This window comes from Loxodonta africana, chromosome 1 (assembly GCF_030014295.1).
Source record: "Loxodonta africana isolate mLoxAfr1 chromosome 1, mLoxAfr1.hap2, whole genome shotgun sequence".
Taxonomy (NCBI): Eukaryota; Metazoa; Chordata; class Mammalia; order Proboscidea; family Elephantidae; genus Loxodonta; species Loxodonta africana.
Genome location: NC_087342.1, coordinates 216,513,096 through 216,534,729, shown reverse-complemented (window position 1 = coordinate 216,534,729; position 21,634 = coordinate 216,513,096). Strand labels below are relative to the sequence as shown.

Below are 21,634 nucleotides of genomic sequence, written 5' to 3'. Positions count from 1 at the left end.
AAGAAAAAAGACTCATGTAAAGTATGATGATGGTTGTTAAGGAGTTGAAGTGACATGATATGGAAAAGGATTAGATTTTTTCTTTAAGGAATCTGGGGGAAAAACTGGAAGAAGTAGAAACTTTCTTAGCACTGACCAAATATTATCTTAACAGCCATTAAAACTAATAATATCAATGTCTAGTTCCAAGGCTAGAATATAAATCCCATGAGTTCTGGAAAGAATTTATCTTGCAAAACATTGTTTCCATATATCTATCTAGCACATACTGGATGCTCAACAAACTTCGAGATAAATGAATAAATCGATGAGTAAACAAAATCTGTCACTGGAACATTACTTCTATAGAAACCTGTATTTTTTCACAAATTAAACAAAAAGAGACCAAATTAAACACAGGCTTATTAATAAAAAAAGATGACTTTTGAAAATTACTCACAGAACACGTATCCATTCCCTGAAATAAATGGAAATTTTAAAAGAGATACAACTACCTGTCTGGTCAAGATTAGGTTATAACAAGTTCTTTTCATTCTTGAACTATCCTGTGACTTTTGTCTTCAACATTTTTTTTTCCCGACTCTAATTGCTTTCCAAGAAAATCTATAAACCTTAATGATTAGTATGTCTAGTAAAAATATCACCATAATTAAACTCTTAACAACATCTCAAACAGCATTTTGTACAGAGTAAAAGGGTTTACACAAATAATGGCAGAACATAAATTGCCATTTATAGTTCTCATGTATTAAACAATGCAGGAAACATTAAAAGAAGATGGAAGTAATACACAGAGTCACTGTAACAAAAAGAATTGGTCGACATTCAACCATTTTAGGAGGTAGCATATGATCAAGAACTGATGGTACTGAAGGAAGAGGTCCAAGTTGCACTGAAGGCATTGGTAAAAAACAAAGTTACAGAAATTGACAGAATACCAAATGTTTCAACAAACAGATGCAGTGCTGGAAGCACTCACTTGTCTATGCCAAGAAATTTGGGAGAGAGCTACCTGGCCAACAGACTGGAAGAAACCCATATTTGTGGCCATTTCAAAGAAAGATGATCCAATAGAATGTGGAAATTATTGAATAATATCATTAATATCACACTCAAGTAAAATTTTACTGAAGATCATTCAAAAGCAGTTATAGCAGTATATCGACAGGGAACTGCCAGAAATCCAAGCCAGTTTCAGAAGGGGACGTGGAACCAGGAATATCATCACCTATGTCAGACTGATCCTGGCAGAAAGTAGAGAATGCCAGAAAGATGTTTAAAAAAAAAAAAAAGAAAGATGTTTACTTGTGTTTTATTAACTATGCAATGGCATTCGACTGTGTGGATCATAACAAATTATGGATAATATTGCAAAGAAGGGGAGTTCCAGAACACTTAATTGTACTCATGTGGAATCTGTACATAGATCAAGAGGCAATCATTCTAACAGAACAAGGGGATACTGTGTGTCAGGGCTGTATCTTTTAACCATACTTACTCAATCTGTATGGTGAGCAAATAATCCAAGAAGCTGGACTATATGAAGAACAGGGCAACAGGACTGGAGGAAGGCTCATTAACAACCTGTGATATGCAGATGATACAACCTTGCTTGCAGAAAGTGAAGAGGACTTGAACCACTTATTGATGAAGATCAAAGACCACAGTCTTCAGTATGGATTACACCTCAACATGAAGAAAACAAAAATCCTCACAACTGGACCAATAAGCATCATCATCATAAACAGGGAAAAGACTGAAGCTGTCAAGGATTTCATTTTACATGGATCCACAATCAACACCCACGGAAGCCAACAGTCAAGAAATCAACCAACGTGGTACATTCGGTAAATCTGCTGCAAAAGATCTCTTTAGGGTGTTAAAAAGAGAGGTGCCACGTTAAGGACTAAGGTGTGCCTGACCCAAGCCATGGTGCTTTCAATCACCTCACATGCACGTGAAAGTTGGATAATGAATAAGGGAGATCAAAGAAGAATTGATTCCTTTGAATTATGGTGTTGGTGAAGAATAATGAATATACTATAGGCTGACAAAAGAACGAACAAATCTGTCTTGGAAGAAGTACAGCCAGAATGCTCATTAGAAGGATGGTGAGACTTCATCTCATATACTTTGGACATGTTATCAGGAGGGACTAGTTCTTGGGGAAGGGCATCATGCTTAGTTAGGGAGAGGATCACCGAAAGAGAGGGAGACCCTCGATGAGATTTACTGACACAGTGGCTGCAACAATGGGCTTAAACAGACCAACAATTGTGAGGTAGGCACAGTACTGGGCAGTATTTTGTTCTGTTGTACACGGGGTCCCCATGAGTCAGAACATACTCGACAGCACCTAACAACAACTAATACAGTTCTCAAGAATCAAGAGTAGACAAAGGCATTATTTCAGTAATGTACCTTTAACTCAGACTAATTTTCTTTAACTATGTTAGGAAGCAAACATAGCGTTATTCCCAGGAAGATTACCGCAATCATTTTAATGTTAAGTGATTCTACAAGAGAGATAAATGCGCACAGGAAATACCGGAATAAAAAACAGATTTTGGTAAGCATGTTTTATTATTAAGTTTGATAGAAAATATATTCAGAAATAAAACTAAAATTTGAATATATAAGATGCCAATGATGTTAAGATTTTAGTCTTCCTAAAAAACTATTAGAGAAATTCAGGGGAATACACATTTAAAATATTATTACTATTTTGTTCAAGTATTATAATAATGAAAATAATTTTATAACTTAAAATACTTAATTTAAAACATACCTCATTCATATGGCAACAAACACCAAATAGATCTCTGTGAATTTTTCACTTGTGAGTGTAAAATAATTGGGAAGACAGCAAAAGAAAAATAAGACCAAACAAGAAAGACAAAGCGGATGCTTCAGTATAAAATATGAAACATCAGAGAAGAGACATGCTGTAGTAAAACAACACTCAAGAGACCTGGTTTCTGTCATTATCATGGGGTCACTTGACTTTTCTGAGAATTTATTTTCTTGAAAAATAAAGGGGTTAAAACTGCTTCAAAATTATATGATTTAATGAGTTAGTAATTTAGAATAAAAAGAAAGAGATTTAAGTTGTGTTGGAAGGTTTAAAAAAGGAATCACAGTGAATAATGAATACTACCTTCATTTAAATTGGCATCAAAAATTACTTTGGTTTCTGTTACCCTGCCCACCACTTCTGTTACCCTACGCAGTATAAATGGTTAACACACTTGGCCACTAATGGAAAGGTTGGACGATCAAGTCTACCCAGAAGCACTAGGAAGAAAGGCCTGGTGATCTATTTCCAAAACATCAGCCATTGAGAACCCTACAGTACACAGTTCTACTCTGACACACATGGGGTTGCCATCAGTTGAATTGACTGGATGACAACTTTTTTTTATTGTTTTTAAGAAATTAATCATTACCCATTGTCATGGACTGAATTATAAAATCCTCCAAAAAATGTGTATATCACTTTGGCTGGGCCATGATTCCTGGTATTGTGTGATTTTCCTATATGTTGTAAATCCTGCCTCTATGATGTTAATGAGGGAGGATGGGCAGCAGTTGTGTTAGTGAGGCAGGACTCAATCTACAAGATCGGACTGTGTCTTGAGGCAATCTCTTGAGAGAGACAGGGGGCCCTCATACCACCAAGAAAGTAGTGCCAGGAGCAGAGCACATCCTTTGGACCTGGGGTTCCTGCCCAGAGAAGCTCCGAGTCTGGAGGAAGAATGATAAGAAGGCCAACAGAGAGAGAAAGCCTTCCCCTGGAGCTAACACCCTGAATTTGGATATTTAGCCCACTTTACTGTGAGGAAATAAACTTCTCTTTGTTAAAGCCATCCACTTGTGGTATTTCTGTTAGAAATAAACTTCTCTTTGTTAAAGCCATCTGCTTGTATTTCTGTTATAGCAGTACTATATAACTGTACTAACTCAGAATTTGAGAGATATACTCCCTATATTAACAAATATCACACCAAAAATATCTAGTATAGTTTCTAGAACTTAGGAGATGCCCATTAAATGCACTATTATTTTGATGTGGCACTCGTTGTTAGTTGCCGCCCGTAGGCTTCGACTCATAGAGACCTTATGATTAACAGAACAAAACGTTACTTGTCCTGTTCCTGATTGTTGGTATGTTTGAGCCCATTGTTTTGGCTATTGTGTCAATCCACCTCACTGAGAGTTTCCTTCACTTTCGCTTACCTTCTATCAATCATGATATCCTTTTCTACAATTTGGTCTTTCCTGATGATATGTGTTCAAACCAAGCAAGTTGAAGTCTCGCTATTCTCACTTCTAGGGAGCATTCTGATCATATTTCTTCTAAGACTGATTTGTTTGTTCTTCTGGCAGTCCACAGTATATTCAATATTCTTTACCAACACCAAGGTTCTAATGCATCAATTCTTCTGTCTTCCTTTTTCACTGTCCAGCTTTCACATGCATGTGATGCAACTGAGACGACCACGGCTTGGGTCAGGCACACCTTAGTCATCAAATTGACATCTTTGCTTTTTAAAACTTTAAGGAGGTCTTTTGCAACAGATTTGCCCAATGCTACGTTGTTTGATTTCTTGACTGCTGCTTCCATGGATGTTGATTGTTGATACAAGTAGAATGAAATTATTGACAACTTCAGTTTCTTCTTCTTTTATCATGATGTTGTTTACTGGTCCAGTTACGAAGATTTTTTGTTTTCTTCACATTCAGGTGTAATCTATACTGAAATCTGTGACCTTCAGTAAGTGCTTCAAGTAGTCTTCATTTTCTGCAAGCAAAGTTATCTGTATGTTGTAGGTTGTTCATGAGTCTCCTCTGCTCTTGATGCCATGTTCTTTTTCATATATTACAGCTTCTCAGATTATCTGTTTAGCATATGGATTAAATAAATTAGGTGACGGATACAACCCTGCTGCATAACTTTTCCAATTCTGAACTATACAGTATCCCCTTGTTCTGTTTGAATGACTCTCTTGATCCATGTACAGGTTGAACATGAGCCCAAGGAACTGTTCGGGAATTTAAATTCTTTGTTACCCATGATTTGTTATGATCCACACAATCGAATGCTTTCATGTAGTTGATAAAACTCAGGTAAATTATGAGTTTCAATTCTTCATTTTTTAATTTCAGTATTATTTTCCCCTCATAAAAAAAAACCTCATAGCTTCATATAATCAGCAAGTTTGATAATCATTCCTTCTATGTGAAAATTAGTAATAAAATGAGGTATAGGCAAGAGTACAGACTATAGAATCCAGCTAGACACCTACTTTGAGCCTGAAACAGAACTATAATGAAAGAGAACTAATAATCTAAAAAATCTTTAGAAAGAGTTAATTAGTTTCAACAACAATGCTAGTATCTGGTCTGTACTTTATTATCTTATTCATAAGGATATCATAAAAAATTTTAATAATACTTTGTTAATAGATATACATTTTGCTACTATTTTATACAAACCTATAATAATGAAACCCTTACAGAATTTTATACTTGCAAATTTTTATAAAATATAAATAATGAGAAAATAAAACATTTTTATTTTATTTAAAATAACCAAACTTATTTCCTAAGTGGTTATGGAAATTGCTAATGTCACAGGAAAAGATAGCTATTTTAGAAATGTTGCTTAATAAGATTTTACTAACAGAAATTAATTATAAGGTCTGAACAGGTAAAAATAATTACTAAGTGTGTATTACATGCATGGCTCTTTCCTTACGAACGCTTCAATTACATCATATTCTCCTATATTTTTGCTGTTAAATTGACAAGTCTAAACTATGCCTTTACAGGTTACTGTTCTACGTGAGGACTCCCTGGGTAGCACAAAGAACTAAGTGCTCAACTACTTCGAAAGACTGGCAGTTCAAAACCATTCAGTGTTGCCCTGGAAGAAAGGCCTGGTGATCTCCTTTCGGAAGGTCACAGCCTTGAAAACTCTATGGAGTGCAGTTCTATTTGGTGCACATAGAGTCATTATGGGTTGGAATCGAAGGTACTTTTTTTTTTCTGTTGTTGTTGTTATACATAAAGAATGAAATCATTGCTAGCGTTATTCACCTGAGTTTATGGTCAATTAGGAAACAATGAAGTTAGGTTTTGGATAGGTGGGTTAGGGTACTCCACCATTCTCTTTAGATACCATTCCCTTGTCTCTGGTCTTTAAGGAAAGTAGACTTCCAGGCATAGTGTTTGGGTGATAGGTACCAATATGACCCAGCATTAGGAAGGAACTTAATATGAACCATCTTTCTCCAGGTTATCTTGTAGACAGAAGAGTGCCATAACCAGATTATCTAATTACAACTCACATAAAGCATTTGTTTTAGAATCCTTATAGCCTTCAGTAAATTCTCTTAGTAGGTAAAACACTGTTTAAGAGGATAAAGTGTGGCATTGGACTACCAAGATGTTATTTGCTAGCTGTGTAACCAACAGATATATTCAGTTAACTCTCAGTTTCATCTGTAAAACAGAATAATAGTTTCTAGCTCATTGAGGTTACTGAACGAATCAAGTGAGAAAAATTTATAAAGCATTGGTACAATGCCATGAAAATTGTAATTGCTAAGTCCATTAACAAAAATATAGTTATAATCTCAGCTACACTGCCAGGCAGTAAGAAAAGGGTTGTTTTCCCATGCTTGCATTAGACTGCTACGGTGGGAATGGCATCCTGCTGTCCTTCCTCTCTCTCCCCTGCCCCCCCATTTGACACCAGAAATAGTTACTCCTCCAAAATAGGTGAAACATTTCAGAGTCAAGCCATTCAGTCAGCCTTCCACACAAGGTGGTTCTTTTATCAGTCCCAAGCTTGGAAGTTCCAGGCTTAATTCTTATGCTTTTCATTAAGAGGCCACTGTATAACTGCCTAAAAATGAAATGTTTGTAGATTGAGGAAGAGACAGGTGATAATTTTATGAAGTTAAGGATACTTCAGAACAAGGATAGGCTCAAATGATGAGGTCACAATGATCAAAGAGTCCCACACTGTTGATACCACAGCTCACACTGAAAACTCCAGCCTTGACAGAAAGGTCTTCAGAGGATTCTATGTATTTTCTTCTAACATTGCATTGACATCTTATGATCTGATGAGTTTTTCAATAGCATATTTTGTGTTAAGTCTTATCACAAAAATAGATACTAATGTAGGAAGATATACCAATATATATATTTTTTTAACTGCAAAAACTATAGTCTAAAATATGGCAGACTGCCTTTGAATAAAGAAAAATTTGAGAAGTTAGCTTTCCTTCCATGTACCTAAATCTTAGGGTTAATAAACATACTGAATGAATCAAAAAAAAAAAAACCTTATATATAAAATAAAGAATATAACAATGGTTCTTAAAAATGAAAATAATTACGCATAACTGTACTGACAGAATTTTGAAAAGTTAAAGTTAACATGTGTCTCAAAAAGTATAACTATAAAAGTGACATAATTAAAGAAAAACTGACCAATAACTTAAAAAGAAAGCAAGAAAGTTAATCAAAGATTTATCTTTCCAATAATGATCTCAGTCCTAATAAATTTGTTAATAAAGTCTTTAAAATATTCAAGCTCATATATTCCATGTTATACATCCTTTTCAAAGCACAGAAAAAGGTAGGAAGCTAGTCAATACATTTAACGAAGCAAACATAACCCCCATAATAAAAATCAGACAAATTATTAAAAATATATATACATAATTATATACAAACTGTCTTTCACAAAAGGTAAAATTTCTAGGTAATTAAATTCTACAAGGTGTTTGGTAAACTATACGTAGGAAAGTCCCTTCTAACTTTTTACATTATGTGTTAATAAAAGAACCTCTAAAGTACTATTAAGACATAATATATTACAAATGAAATTGCTTGAAAAGTTATTATATAACAGTATCATTATATAATTAAAGTGATTTAACTATTACCAACTGATTCACTAAAAAAAACCCACAGAGAGGTAAATAAGAGCCCTTTGCCCAAGAATAAGCCACTTCATTTAAAAAATGACTAATAGAAACCATTAATATAACCAAACAGGGTTCAATTTACAACATGCAAAAACATGGACACTAATTCCAAGAATTTTTGATAATTTCATTTTACTATACATTAAGCATTATCATGAGAAAAACTAAAGCTATTCCAGCTACCTAGAAATACATGTGGTTTAATTCAAGGAATATGTGGTAATAATTTTGGGACAAAAGAGCTAATAATAATAATTGTATATTAAAAACTTTAGATTTAAATCAAGATTAAATTTATTCTTTTTCCAAAACTGGTTTTCTAGCCTTTAAAAACCTCTGGAGAACATTAAAATTTTGTGATCAAAAAAAAAAAAAAAACCCTAGTTTGATTTTGTCCCAGAATTTGTTCTCCAATTTTGAACTTTGAGAATCTGAACTAAATAACGCAGTTGAAAATATATCCATTTAACTCAGGAGTAGGGCAGACTTCGATTGCTGTCGAGGTGATTTCGACTCAGCAACCCTACAGGACAGAGTAGAACCGCCCCACATGGTTTCCAAGGCTGTAAATCTTTATGGAAGCAGACTGGCACATCTTTCTTCCATGGAGTGGTTGGTGGGTTCAAACTGTCAACCTTTCAGTTAGCAGTTGCGCACTTAACCACTAAGCCACCAGGACTCCCTACAGGGCAGACTACAGACTAAACAATCAACCTTTGGAAAAAAACATTTCTTTGCAACCTGGATCTTGAAAAATGTGAGGGAGGTAGAGTAAAGGTAGGAAAAAAAATAGAAATAACGAAAAAATCGCTTTAAAACTAACTTGGGAATTATAAAACTGGGCTATTTATGGCATAAATTGAACCCTGCTTTATTTAAAAATAAGGCAAAAATAAAAATTAATAGAACAATTCACACTGTAAGTCAGAGAAAGAACTGTAACCCCAATTAAAGTGATTTTTATTAATTATTGTCCCAATGAGTTTAGAAGAGACACAGCCCAAGAGATTAATTATTGTTTAGCACAAGGAATAACAAATTAATATACACAAAATGCAATGCAGTGGATAATTTTCTGGTGTTGCGTTAGCACTGCATATAGCAAGGATTAGAAACAAAATAGAAATTTCTATTTCCTACCTATATCACTGGCTACCATCTTGGAAAACTTTCTGCTTTTGGTCTTCACTGAAAATAATATTTTGATATAAAATGTCAAAATCTATTCAAAGTAAACTAAATAAATTAAATGTAAATAAAATACTTTAAAATAAATATACTATACCCTTTTCTATAAAATTATTCACTTTTTGTTCATCATCTGAATTGTGTGGTGATGAAGAACCTACACAAATGAAGACAATGGAAGGAACAAGCACACAGTCAGTCACAAACACTGAGCTGTAATGGGAAAAAAAAGTACAAATGAAGTAATCTGGTAACCTCTAAAACAAAGTCACATTACTGACCAAAAGAATCTGTCACGTATATACAGTTACATAACATTACACAAAAACAGCAATCAATACTATTAAAACAATCCCCAGTATATGTAAAGATGAACTGTAATCTAGAATTATTTTCCTAATTAAATAACAATTTGGAAATATAAATATACAAATAATATTTCACTCAATTATTATAATTTGATTAAAATTCCATCAATTTGAAATTATACTATGGAAAGCTTTATTGTTAAAGATCAAAAGTGGAAATACTTCTTTTGACCCAATTGCCTTGACTTGGGGGTATTTATGATTTTATAATCTTTTAAGGATTAGGTTGGATCTCCTATTTTCCTCCCTAAAAATGTTCTATTCCTTTGCTTCTCATGCATAAGAGAAATAAGCTGAAATTCTTATCTGGGATTTTTTTGTTTGTTTTGTTTTTGAAGAGAGAAACAAACAAAAATTCTTTAAACAGGAGTTGGAGCCCTGGCGGTGTAGTGGTTAAGAGCTATGGTTGCTAACCAAAATGCTGGCAGTTTGAATCTACCAGCCACTCCTTGGAAACCCTTCAGGACAGTTCTACTCTGTCCTATAAAAAAAAAAAAATTTTTTTTTTTTTTTTTATTTTTATAGTAGGGTTGCTATAAGTTGGAATTGGCTGGATGGCAACAGGTTTGGTAGGATGTCTTAACGAAAAGATAAATGTTCTCTTTCAGATAGAAACTACAGTTTTGTAACAGTACAAGAAGTTTATGAATTCTAAATTATTAAATTTGGGCTTGAAAGAGACGTTAAAAAGATAAGTAGGAGATAATGAATTGTTTCTTAAAGAAAATTTAAAAATCTTGACATTAGTTAATTCAAAAAGGTTCATCTAGGAAAAACAGAATCCTGTATGAGTACAATCATGGCAAAACTTTTGTTACTTAAGAGTTGGCCTGCTACAAAAAAGTTTAAAATTATATACCTATCCCACAGTGGGGATAATACTTATATTTTTAATTATGTTCAAATTCTGACTTAAATTTACTAAGAAAAAGCTAATTTTATTTTAGCTACGATTCTCAACATTATCATATAAGCTTATCTAACATTTTCATAATGAAAATTTTATTTTCCCTTTTTCATTAAAAATGTGTTTCTAATTTCTAAAATAAATAGTATTTCTTTAATTTCTAACATAAATCTTTTCTTATAAATGCAATCCTAAGTGGTATTTTGTTGGCCACTGTTAAAGAGTCAAACTACCCATCCTTTATAGGCACATCTCAAATGGTATTTTATCCATTAAATTTTTCATAATCTTCCCAGTTGTAAGTCACTTCCCCTCCTTTGAATTTCCATAACACTTTATCTGTATACTTATGATGTTGACCACTTCAGAACGTGTATTTTAAATTTACACAAGATGACCTCTCCCATTGGAATGAATTTCTGAAAAGCGAGACCCGTTATCTGATTCGTTTTTGTATCCTCTTTGTACTAAGTGGAGTGCTTTACATATAAAAACCAAACCCACTACTGTCAAGTCAATCCCGACTCATAGCAACCCTATAGGACAGAGTAGAACTTCCCAACAGAATTTTCAAGGCTGTAATCTTTTAATCTTTATGGATGCAGACAGCCACATCTTTCTTCCGTGGAGCAGCTGGTTGGTTTGAGCCACTGCCCTTTCAATTAGCAGCTGAGTGCTTTAACCACTGTGCCACAAGGGCTCCTATTCTTCACATATAACCAAAAACCAAATCTCCTGCCATTGAGTCAATTTTGACTCATAGCGACCCTATGGGACAGAGTAGAACCGCCCCATGGAGTTTCCAAGGAGCACCTGGCAGATTCAAGCTGCCTACCATTTGGTTAGCAGTCATTAACACTTAACCACTACGCAAACTCTTCACATATATCCAAAAACTAAACTTGCTGCCGTCGAGTGGATTCCGACTCATAGTGACCTTATAGGATAGAGTAGAACTGCCCCCATAGAGTTTCCAAGGAGTGCCTGGTGGATTTGAACTGCCAGCCCTTTGGTTAGCAGCCGTATCTCTTAACCACTAAGCCACAAGGGTTTCTAAGAAGCACCTGGTAGATTCAAACTGCTGACCTTTTGGTTAGCAGCCATAGTTGTTATACACTACGCCACCAGGGTTTCATAGATAAAAAAAAAAAAAATAGATAGGAATCTCTAAATAAATATTTGTTGAATGAATGAAGTTTTTCTGTTATAAGCAAACATCTAGAACTTAATTTCATTTCTGTGCTTTTTATTTTAGTAATAGTATTGACTCTTAATAAATAAGGTCAAAATTAACCCTAACAAAAAGTGTACTTCTTTTCTTTGGCCAGATGGCAAATATTCTTGATGTCTCTTCTCTCCGACCAATTAAAACCTGTCAATATTGGCATGCTACAATTACTTCTAAAATAGTCGTAAAAGATTACTTTTTAAAATCCAAGTGACTTTTTTACTAATTAGGGTTTATTGATGCTCATAAATATATTTAAAAAAATCATATAGGTAACAAGGAGCTCAGTAACATTTCCAGAATCAGTAATATATATACTTGTTTATCATCTAAACATAATTCAGATTTAAAGAATATAATAGTCATATGATGTTTATGTCTTTAAATATCACTGTCATCTCTGATACTAAATAGCCACATAAATGTATGAAAATTTATTATTAGTACTAGTCTTAATTGATATATTCCATATCAGAATGATAGCATAATAGCATATCTATACATAAATACGAAATTCTGAACAGATCTATTCCAACATAAAAATAGTAAACATAAGCCATAAATGTAAACAAAACAAGCAGATTTATGTTTTCCCTAACTGAAAATCCCAACCACTGGTGGTCATAATTTCTGTGATATCTCATAAAAAAGTTTCAAAACTGTTCTCAACATATCTAACTTGAATATATTAACCATATTACTATGGTTAAATAAACAAAGAAAATATCTATAGGTTGTTTTCTTCTAAGGCACACGGCAACTTCTCCAGGCACCACTGGCATGATGGTCTATGTGGCTGTCGGTTTTCCTCAGTTTGAAGTAAGTTAACAAATTTTTTTTTTACCCATTTTAGTATGCCAGGTATATCTGTATCAGTATTTTCACTTATTTATTAATATTGATGTAGTACTTAAAAAAAAAAAAAAAGGTAGTGAAGCAATCCGAGTTCTTTGAAACAAAGGTCAAATGAAGGATACCTCTTCATTTGTTCAAGATGTAGCATGTTCAAGATGAAATAAATTTTCTACTTTATAGAGCAGGTTGGCTGATTTAAAAATAAATGAAAAGTACAAACTATATTCATTACTTAAAATTTCTAAGGAGGATTACTGAATAGGGCCTTGATATTGATTAGCTAAACCGCTGAGATCACAAATCTTGATTATGGGATTTAAAAGTTTTTCAAGAGAGTTTCCCTTCAATTTACATGAATTATTTTGAGTAAACATATTGGTTTTGATAAAAGGCATATGGCTACTTTAAAGTTCTATAATAATGGTCTTCTTAGTATTTCTGAGGGAATCATTTCAATGCTCAGTCTACTTTTATGTATTTTTTCTTTTCCCATAAATGCTAACATTATTTTCTTAACTAACTATATTGGCTTTAATATACTATACTGCATATGTAACTATATTATTTATTTATTTACATCATATCTCATCATGGAAAGTATCTGAGGCTGGTCATTTAATTATAACTTTTCATGTTTTAAAATAATATGCTCCTGTTTAGATTAACTGCAAATTCATGACCATTATTCTTTCTGACCATCTCAAATTAGTAGAACTTATGTTTTTGAGGAAACCCTGGTGGTGTAATGGTTAAGTGCCATGGTTGCTAACCAAAGGTTCGGCAGTTTGAATCCGCCAGGCGCTCCTTGGAAACTCTATGGGAGTTGTTCTACTCTGTCCTATAGGGTCGCTATGAGTCGGAATCGACTGAACGGCACTGGGTTTGGTTTGGGTATACGTTTTTGATACAAGGAGCTGAAATAAATTGTTCCTTTATTTCCCTACCAGAATGTAAAAAGAGGTGAAGGCAGCAAAGTTAAAAATACACAATGAGACAATTAGCCCACTATAGCAAAAATTACCATTAACTATTTAAAAAGGGACAAGTAGAGAAAGACACACTTAAGTGGTGAGAATACAGTATCAAAAACAGGCAGCTTTCTAGACTCTCATTCTAGTTTCCATTGTAATGCTCTATGTACTTATGCATGACTGATGTCTATCGCCTGCTATATGAAACATGTTTCGGACATAACTATTATCTACTAAAATTTGCTCCCGCTCACCTTTTTCTTTTCAAAGCAATCTTTCCTGATACGCAGGAATGCATCTAACTCCTCAGAAAATTCTCAGCATAACCTAGGACTAATAAACTAAGAGTTTTTTAACTAAAGATAAGAAATCGCAATTTATCAGTGACTTTTTATATTTCAAGCTCACAGAGAAACAATAAAACGTCTATTGTCATAGGCATATCTGAATGTTAAAACTACGATGTCTTTCCACATGGGCCAGAGAGTATATTTGAAAATGTTAAACCATGTTTGAGTTTCTGTGGTTTGAGGAAGACAGAATTTGGAAGATTTTTATCCTTATTCACTTTCTGTATTTAAATACTTAGATATATATTACTAATTTACCTATCTATAATTACCTTTTACTGAGTTACTCTAAGCTGCTAGATGTACAAACCTTTTGAAAGTTATCTTAGGATGAAAAGGAATATTAATTTATTTGATTTGAATCTTATTAAAACACTTCTGATGGTCATTTGATATACTAAAATGTAAAATATTGCATGTCCAATTTGTCTTTTGTCCTTATTGCATTGACAAGCGCATTCACATGGCCTTTAGGGAAGGTTAAGAGGATGAGAATGGTATTGTATTTATTTGGGGATAGTTGGAGGAGAAATGGCAACAAATAAAGAGATGCTACAATTGTAAATTTCAAATTCAGAAATAATTCTAGTCCTATGACGTGGGAAATACAGCTCCTTGTTCTGTATTACTGATTTTATTTCATTAATGTTTAATGTTCAGACTTAATATTAGGTGCTAATTATGTGATTCCTAGGGCTCCATATGTTTTATTAGCTTAATGATGAGTTGAAATATAAAATTTAAAGAATAAGAAAACAGAAGGTTTTTGTTTCTTTTAAAGAAAGTAATGATAAACTTGTGCAATACCAGGAAAATAATGTAATTATAAAAAGAAAAATTATATCAGAGAAGATTTTAAAGTCTAAGATCTAATAGATGGTAAATTGAAATGTGACACAGTTAATTAAATACACTTCCCAATATTTTCCAAGCTTTTAATTGCTTTGGATGTGGTAAAACCAGCTATGGAAGGATCAAAATCTATGTAAAGACAGTGTTACTTATGTTAAGAACAAGTTTTCTAGTAGCTGAAGAAACTTCTCAGCCAGAATGATTTAACAAATATGGTAGTTTAAATTATAAAGTCAAACTTACTAAAGATTAGCTAAGTTTCTATTAAAATAAAATAATAAATTCAGTTTCTTTTAATCTTAAGAGTCCATAAAAGATACTAAAAATAATGTCCCTGTGAAACATTAATATACACTTAGGTCACACAAAGACCTATTTATGGACAAGAAAGAACTGCTTTAATATAGCTATAAAATGATATAAAAAAATTACTTTTATCAAAAATACAGATAAAACCAGTTGGAATAACTGCCTTCAAAATCTGAAACCCAATGCCTTCCAGTTAATTCCGATTCATAGCAACCCTACAGAACAGAGCAGAACTGCTCCACAGGGTTTCCAAGGAGCTGCTGTTGGATATGATCTGCCAACCTTTTGGTTAGCAGCTGGGCTCTTAACCACTGTGCCACCAAGACTCAGTCACCATTAAATTATAAGTGTTAAAATCTTTCATAATAGTCAAATGGATATTATTTAAGGACTAGAAAAAGCAGCTTACATCACCAACTTTTCTTTGAATCTACCTATTCTACTAGACTATGCCAGGTATGCCTAGAGGAAAGAAAAGATTATAAATGATTAAAATAGTTGATTCAATGGTAAGAAGTAAAATGTATTTTCCCTAAAAAAGTACAAATATTACAAAGTTAAGAAAATAATTAGATGACTTTTTCAACAGGTAACAGATGTGGATTGTTACCTAGTGCAAACTATGATTTTAAGAATAAACATGTTACACAGTTCCTTGTAGATATATTTTACATGCTTATCTATAAAAACGAAGAGTGATATGCTAGACGGGTTTTTGTAGAATTATGATTATTAATGATATTAAATCAAATTACCAGAAGTTGGAGATTTGCAGCGATCCTCTGGGACTACAGTACCTTCACTGATATCGCACAGGCCTGCTAAAAAACAAAACAGAAAACAAATCATACCATACTTTATATAAGTATAGTTTTATTTCCTTTATACAATAACATTTAATTACTGTCCATTTAAAAGAATCCAGCAGAGTAACTGATTGCTAGCATTGATACTGTGCTCGTTAGGTTTAAGAGACAGAAACAGAGACACATTTTGATACTGAAACACTTCAAAGAAATACAGCCGTCATCAGTTAAACAAGTAAGGACATAGGCTGGAAACAACTTCCAAAGGAGATAATTTGCTAATCTTTAATGACATTAGACACAATAACGCAGGATATTGTTTAAAATCAGTAATTTGGGGATATATGATATACTTCTTACTAGCTATCTCTTGAGATACAATAAATAAATTACCAGTAAATTTGGTTGTTTCTACATCAAGTGAACCCCAATTCACACCTGAAAGTGGCTTCCCTTGAAGATGTCTCAAATGCCTCCCTTAATATTTCTGAATAATAATTAAGGAAATATACCTCAAAACTTACAGTATTTAAAATATTGCTCATTACTTATCTTTTAGGGTACACCTCTTAAAAACTATGCCATTACATTTTTAAAGGAGCTCTCAAGAAATACTTTCTTTTCACAGATATATGTGAATTATAAAAACTGATCTACCTTATATGATGACCTGAATTCTTAGCAAAATCGTGTGAGTGTGTGTGCGTGTCTTTATGTGTGTGTCAATTTCAGCTCACAGAGACCCTAAAGGACATAGCAGAACTACCTCATAGGATTTTGTAAGCCGTAATACAGGAGCCTATGGCCAGGTCTTTTCTCCCACAGAGCCACTAGTGGGTTTGAACCACCAATCTTTCAGTTAGCAGCCATGTGCTTAATCATCACACCATGAGGGCTCCTTAGCAAAACCATAGCAAGCTATTTTATGCTATGGACAAAAAGTAAAAGCCATGGCTAAATACAAAGTTAATAATTACTATGCATACCAGTTGGCCTGGTGACCGAAAAGAACTCCTTCACATTGTTTAAAAATTACAAATGAAAACAACACATCAAAAGTTTGGATTCTCTGGGCAATAGTCAAGAGATTACAATGCGTAGACCTCAGAAGAAGTTAAAAAGCTAAAAACCAAACCCGTTGCCGTCGAGTCAATGACTCATAGCAACTCTATAGGACAGAGTAGAGCTGCCCCACAGAGTTTCCAAGGAGTGCCTGGCGGATTTGAACTGCCAATCCTTTGGTTAGCAGCCATAGCACTTAACTACTACGCCACCAGGGTTTCCCAGAAGTTAGGTATTAGATATCACTATATATGTGCCTATGTGACCAGTTATCTGCTTTCCCCTTATTTTGGTAAAAGACATGGTGTCACATTCTTCACACTCACTAAGAAAGCTTTTAGAGTAACATTTGAAGGACACTTAGTTTGAAATTGGGCTTATGAGAAGGGTTTTCTATTTTGAATTATATTTGTGCTCATTGAATGGGAAGTTTTTGAATGGCAAACTTTTTTTTTTTTTTTTTAATTTTCATCAAACTAATGGTTTTGGAAGAAATGAAAATAGTTTTTACAGTTCCAAGATAAGAGATGTAAATACTGGTATGCATTTAATCTTTGACAGAATATTTGTTTATATAAATGAACTCTTTCTTGAAAGAGGACTAAGATAGCAGGTCGCTAAATCGTAATAATATACTCTAGTTTTACAATGTGCTTGGCACTGAATAAAAATAATCAGTTTTGAAACTTTAAGCCCTTGGTATTTTTTGTTAATTTCTATTAAACACTATAAAAAGGTACTATGTGATTATTTAAGAAAATGTACTATGTGAGTAACTTGTACATCAATTTGTTCATCTGTAAAATACTTGACCGTCATCATTTAGGGGTACCTTTTAAATTCTGATCAGCTATTGATAAAAGCTATTTGTTGAACCTATTTTCAATATCCTTTTATTATTGCTTGGTCTACCTTACTTACTTAAAGCAGTTTGGGTGTTAATTTCTCTTTATTACTTTTCACATTTGCCAGAGAAAAAATCATTTTTCTTAATGGAGAGTTTAAAAGCTTAATTTCAGGTTCTAATCCTTCCTTAACTACATTAACCAATAAATTCACATTAACATACTGCTTTAAAAAGAATTTTTTTTAATATTTATTTTTGGGATACATATATGTATTTGGAGTCCTGGTGGTACAGTGGTTAAGAGCTCAGCCACTAACCAAAAAGGTCGGCAGTTTGAATCCACCAGCCGCTCCCCGGAAACCAAAACGTTGGCAGATCGAATCCACCATTGGCTCCTTGGAAACTGTATTGGTCAGTTCGACTGTCCTATAGTGTCACTGTGAGTTGGAATCGACTTGATGGCAATTGGTATAATATATAATATTTTTTGTTTCTTATAATGCACACACCCAGATACACAAACACCTTTTCCACCAGTGCTACAGGCTATAGAGCTATTTATTCTTTTTCTATTGTTTTGAAAATAATGAAGACTTGAAAGTAATTGCATTGTATAGTCAAAAACTTCACTTTTAGAACATCCTACCAGTAAATATTGAAAAAAATCTTTCCTAAAATCTAGATACAGCTTTGTGCCTGTAGTTTCCTTCTTCGTAATTATCCACTTCTAATTTTTTTTTTTTAATACTATATAAGCACTTTTTCTAATGTGTCTAGTACTTCTACATTATTAATTAGATCTTATTTGGGGTTTAATTATATTCAGAACAGAAGTATCCCTTCCTGTGTCCTTCACTTCCTAATTGATAAAGTGACCAGCAAAATAATACGTACATTATCATGTTTTCATTTTTAGTAGAATTAGACTTTTAGCAGGTATGCAGGCAGTTGAAGTACTTCACCATTACCTGCACCATGACAGTTTCATAATTTTTATTATGAAAACACTGTCTGTATTTTAGTAAACAGTTCAACTGCATTTAACACAGCTATAAGACATTTAAGCCTATCTTAAACAGTACAGTCTTATACAATAATTTCATGAGTGACAGCTGATTCTTTATGGAAATACACTAGTATCTACTAGTAACAAAAATTTTCTTGGATTAAACCGATCTATTAAAAAATATTGAAGAAAAATTTGATGGCATTTGGGCTACATTTCAAGACTATATTATAAAATATATACTTTAGCTAGAATACCATTGTTTACAGCAATGCAATTAAAACATTTTAGAATAGTTATTCTACATTTAACTTCATATGAAATATAAATAATTATGCTTTGGAATTAGAGGCACAAATATTCTTATTTTAATATAATGTTCTTTTAATTTTTACTTAAAACAATCATGACATTGATAAAGAGAAGCATAATAACAATGAGTAAACTAAAAAAGAAAACTCAAATAGTTCTATGTCTAAGCACCTACCTTCAATTTAAATAAAAGAAATAAGATAAATAATACAGACTTTGTTTAAAATAAAGCAGGATACATTAAAATTTAAGAAAAATATTTTTAGTATCACACGGTAAAGACTGGTCTCAAAACTTGGATAAATTTAGATATTTAATTTCTAGTAGTTTTATGTAAACTACTATAAGGTACAAAGGAGAAAAGTAATTAATTAATTTTAGGACTGGTAAAATTTTTAGGTCAGGCTTGTCAAAAATTCTTCTCTATCATGATAATGTTCAAATGTTCTAATAATAAATATTAGTTTCTTTGCTTTATAGAGAAATTGGATTGGAATGCAAACATTATAATAGTTTTCATATACATATTATGAAATGAATCTAAGTAACAAATATTTTAGATACAGAATGTTTTAAATCCTCTTTTAAAGGGAAAAACAAAAACAAAAAACAGTGATTTGACAGATAAAGAACAAACATGCCAAAATTTTATTGCCATGAAATACATGACTTACTTAAAATAGAATGGAATTTTTTCACAGACTCAGAATATAAGCTAGAAAGGTCACACATGCAAGAAGTCACAGTCAGCATACCTTAGTGAAGCAATGAAAAAGGGGGGAAGGAAGGAGACAAAAATACTGAATGGTATGGTTAAGACAAAAATTACTGAAGATATCACATGCAAAATGATCACACACAAACAAAAATGGAAAGGAAAAAAAAAATTTGAAAAGAAAAATTCAACCATCAAGCCAAAGTGAGAGTAAGGTCTATATACCCCACCTTTTTAAATTCTCACATGAATTGTAATAGTGCAGTTAATAATTTACTGAAGGAACTAAAAAAATGAATCTCAGAAAGAATTTTAATTCAGAAGGATTGAATTTGGAAGTATAGACCAGAACTTCCCAAAGTGTTCCACTGGACACTGGTATTCTACAGATGAATTTAGTAAACCCAAAATAGGGCTCTCCCCTTAATCCCTGGCCCAGCTAGGCCGGCAACTGGAGAGCTGGAGCCTATAGGCCATTGTTGCTGGAGGCTTCGTTCGCTTACCTCTGTGTGCCACACATCAAATGCCATTTTGTGTGTGTGCCATGAGATAAAAAAGAAAGGTGGAGAGTATTGGTATAGATAGCTCACTATGTATGTGTTCCATGAGACATTACTGCTCAAACGCTTACAATTAAGACTAATGACCTGGTGAACACAAAAGTAAGAACACTACAAAGAAAATTCTTAATGAATCTGGGTTTGCAATGAATCAGGATCTAAAAACACAAATATTTTTCATAGAGTTCAAATTCACTTTCACAGCTACACTTTTTTTCCACGTGGGAATGATTCCTTTGAATTAAATGGTTGAAACAATGAACTGTTAGGACTACAGAGGTCAAACAATAAAAAAGAGAGGCAAAAATTTTAAAACTAACTTTTGTTCTATAATAATGAGACAAATCTTTTCAGTCATCATAATTTAGCTTAAGAACTTTGACACTGTGGTTCTTCCCCCAAATTTAAATAGAATCTTAAAATGATATTAAAAATAAAAGCAAAAAACAGTAACAATACAAAACAAAAAATAAGACTCATGAGAGTTTATATATACAACCTATATCAGACAAGATATGTATCTAACAGAAGTATTTATATTCACAGAACTAGCTCGGCATTTATAGAAATTCTGAAACTCAGAATTTCTTTTTTTACCTCCTGAAGGTTGTCGAGATTTACGAGGAGATCGGGGTTCTCTCCGGTAAGGATCATTAGAGCCATATAATTCGATAGTGCCTAAGTTGAGGAGTACTGCTTTCTGGAGGTAGTCAACCATCGCAATGCCGTTACAATTGCCAAAAACTACCCTGGAAACAGAAAAAGCGCAAAAATACAGTTGCAAGAAAATGTTTTGTAGTCACTAATGCTGAAAAAATGGGCATGGTGGATCTTTCAGGAGACTCCTCTTTGAAACAAAAGACAACCAAGGGCAAGAACACACAAGTTACACACATCTTCTCATAAAATCGATTAGATCTTCTGCAAACACTAATGATTACAAACCAGTATTATTAATGAAAAATTGCTTTGCATAGGAGTTGAAAGTTGATCAGAGACATAAATCTCTCATACTAGGCAACAGGACATCCATTTTTCTGCCTTGAGGGCATTTTGAACCCTCAGGGCAAGATACTCCCTTATACTAGGGACACAGAAGATCACACAAAGGGGCAAGTTGTGCTAATCCTTATTGTCAGGGATAAAAAGTAGAAAGTACAAGTCTCAGAGGTCTCCCTTTGGGGTATTCCAGTTACTTTCTCAATTATGAGTCAGGAACTACAAGCCATGCAACTATGAATAAAGGAACACTATTCTCTTTTTGGTTTATTCTCTTAAGAGGAGGTCTGGCACAA

General features: G+C 33.2%; 1 protein-coding gene across 8 annotated transcripts in view; it reads right to left on the bottom strand.

Annotated features, from left to right (window-relative positions):
• Positions 1-21,634, bottom strand: part of STXBP5 (syntaxin binding protein 5) — a 205,630-nt gene that overhangs the window by 45,338 nt on the left and 138,658 nt on the right. For 5 of the 8 annotated variants that reach the window (XM_003404421.4, XM_064291914.1, XM_064291911.1 and 2 more), the window contains exons 18-21: positions 20,937-21,088; positions 15,787-15,852; positions 9,289-9,348; positions 9,144-9,191 (exon numbers count right to left, since the gene is read on the bottom strand). In XM_003404421.4, the coding sequence (XP_003404469.1) occupies positions 9,144-9,191; positions 9,289-9,348; positions 15,787-15,852; positions 20,937-21,088 (326 nt within the window). The remainder of the gene's footprint in view (positions 1-9,143; positions 9,192-9,288; positions 9,349-15,786; positions 15,853-20,936; positions 21,089-21,634) is intronic. The other 3 variants (XM_064291908.1, XM_064291919.1, XM_064291906.1) reach the window with 2 other exon arrangements.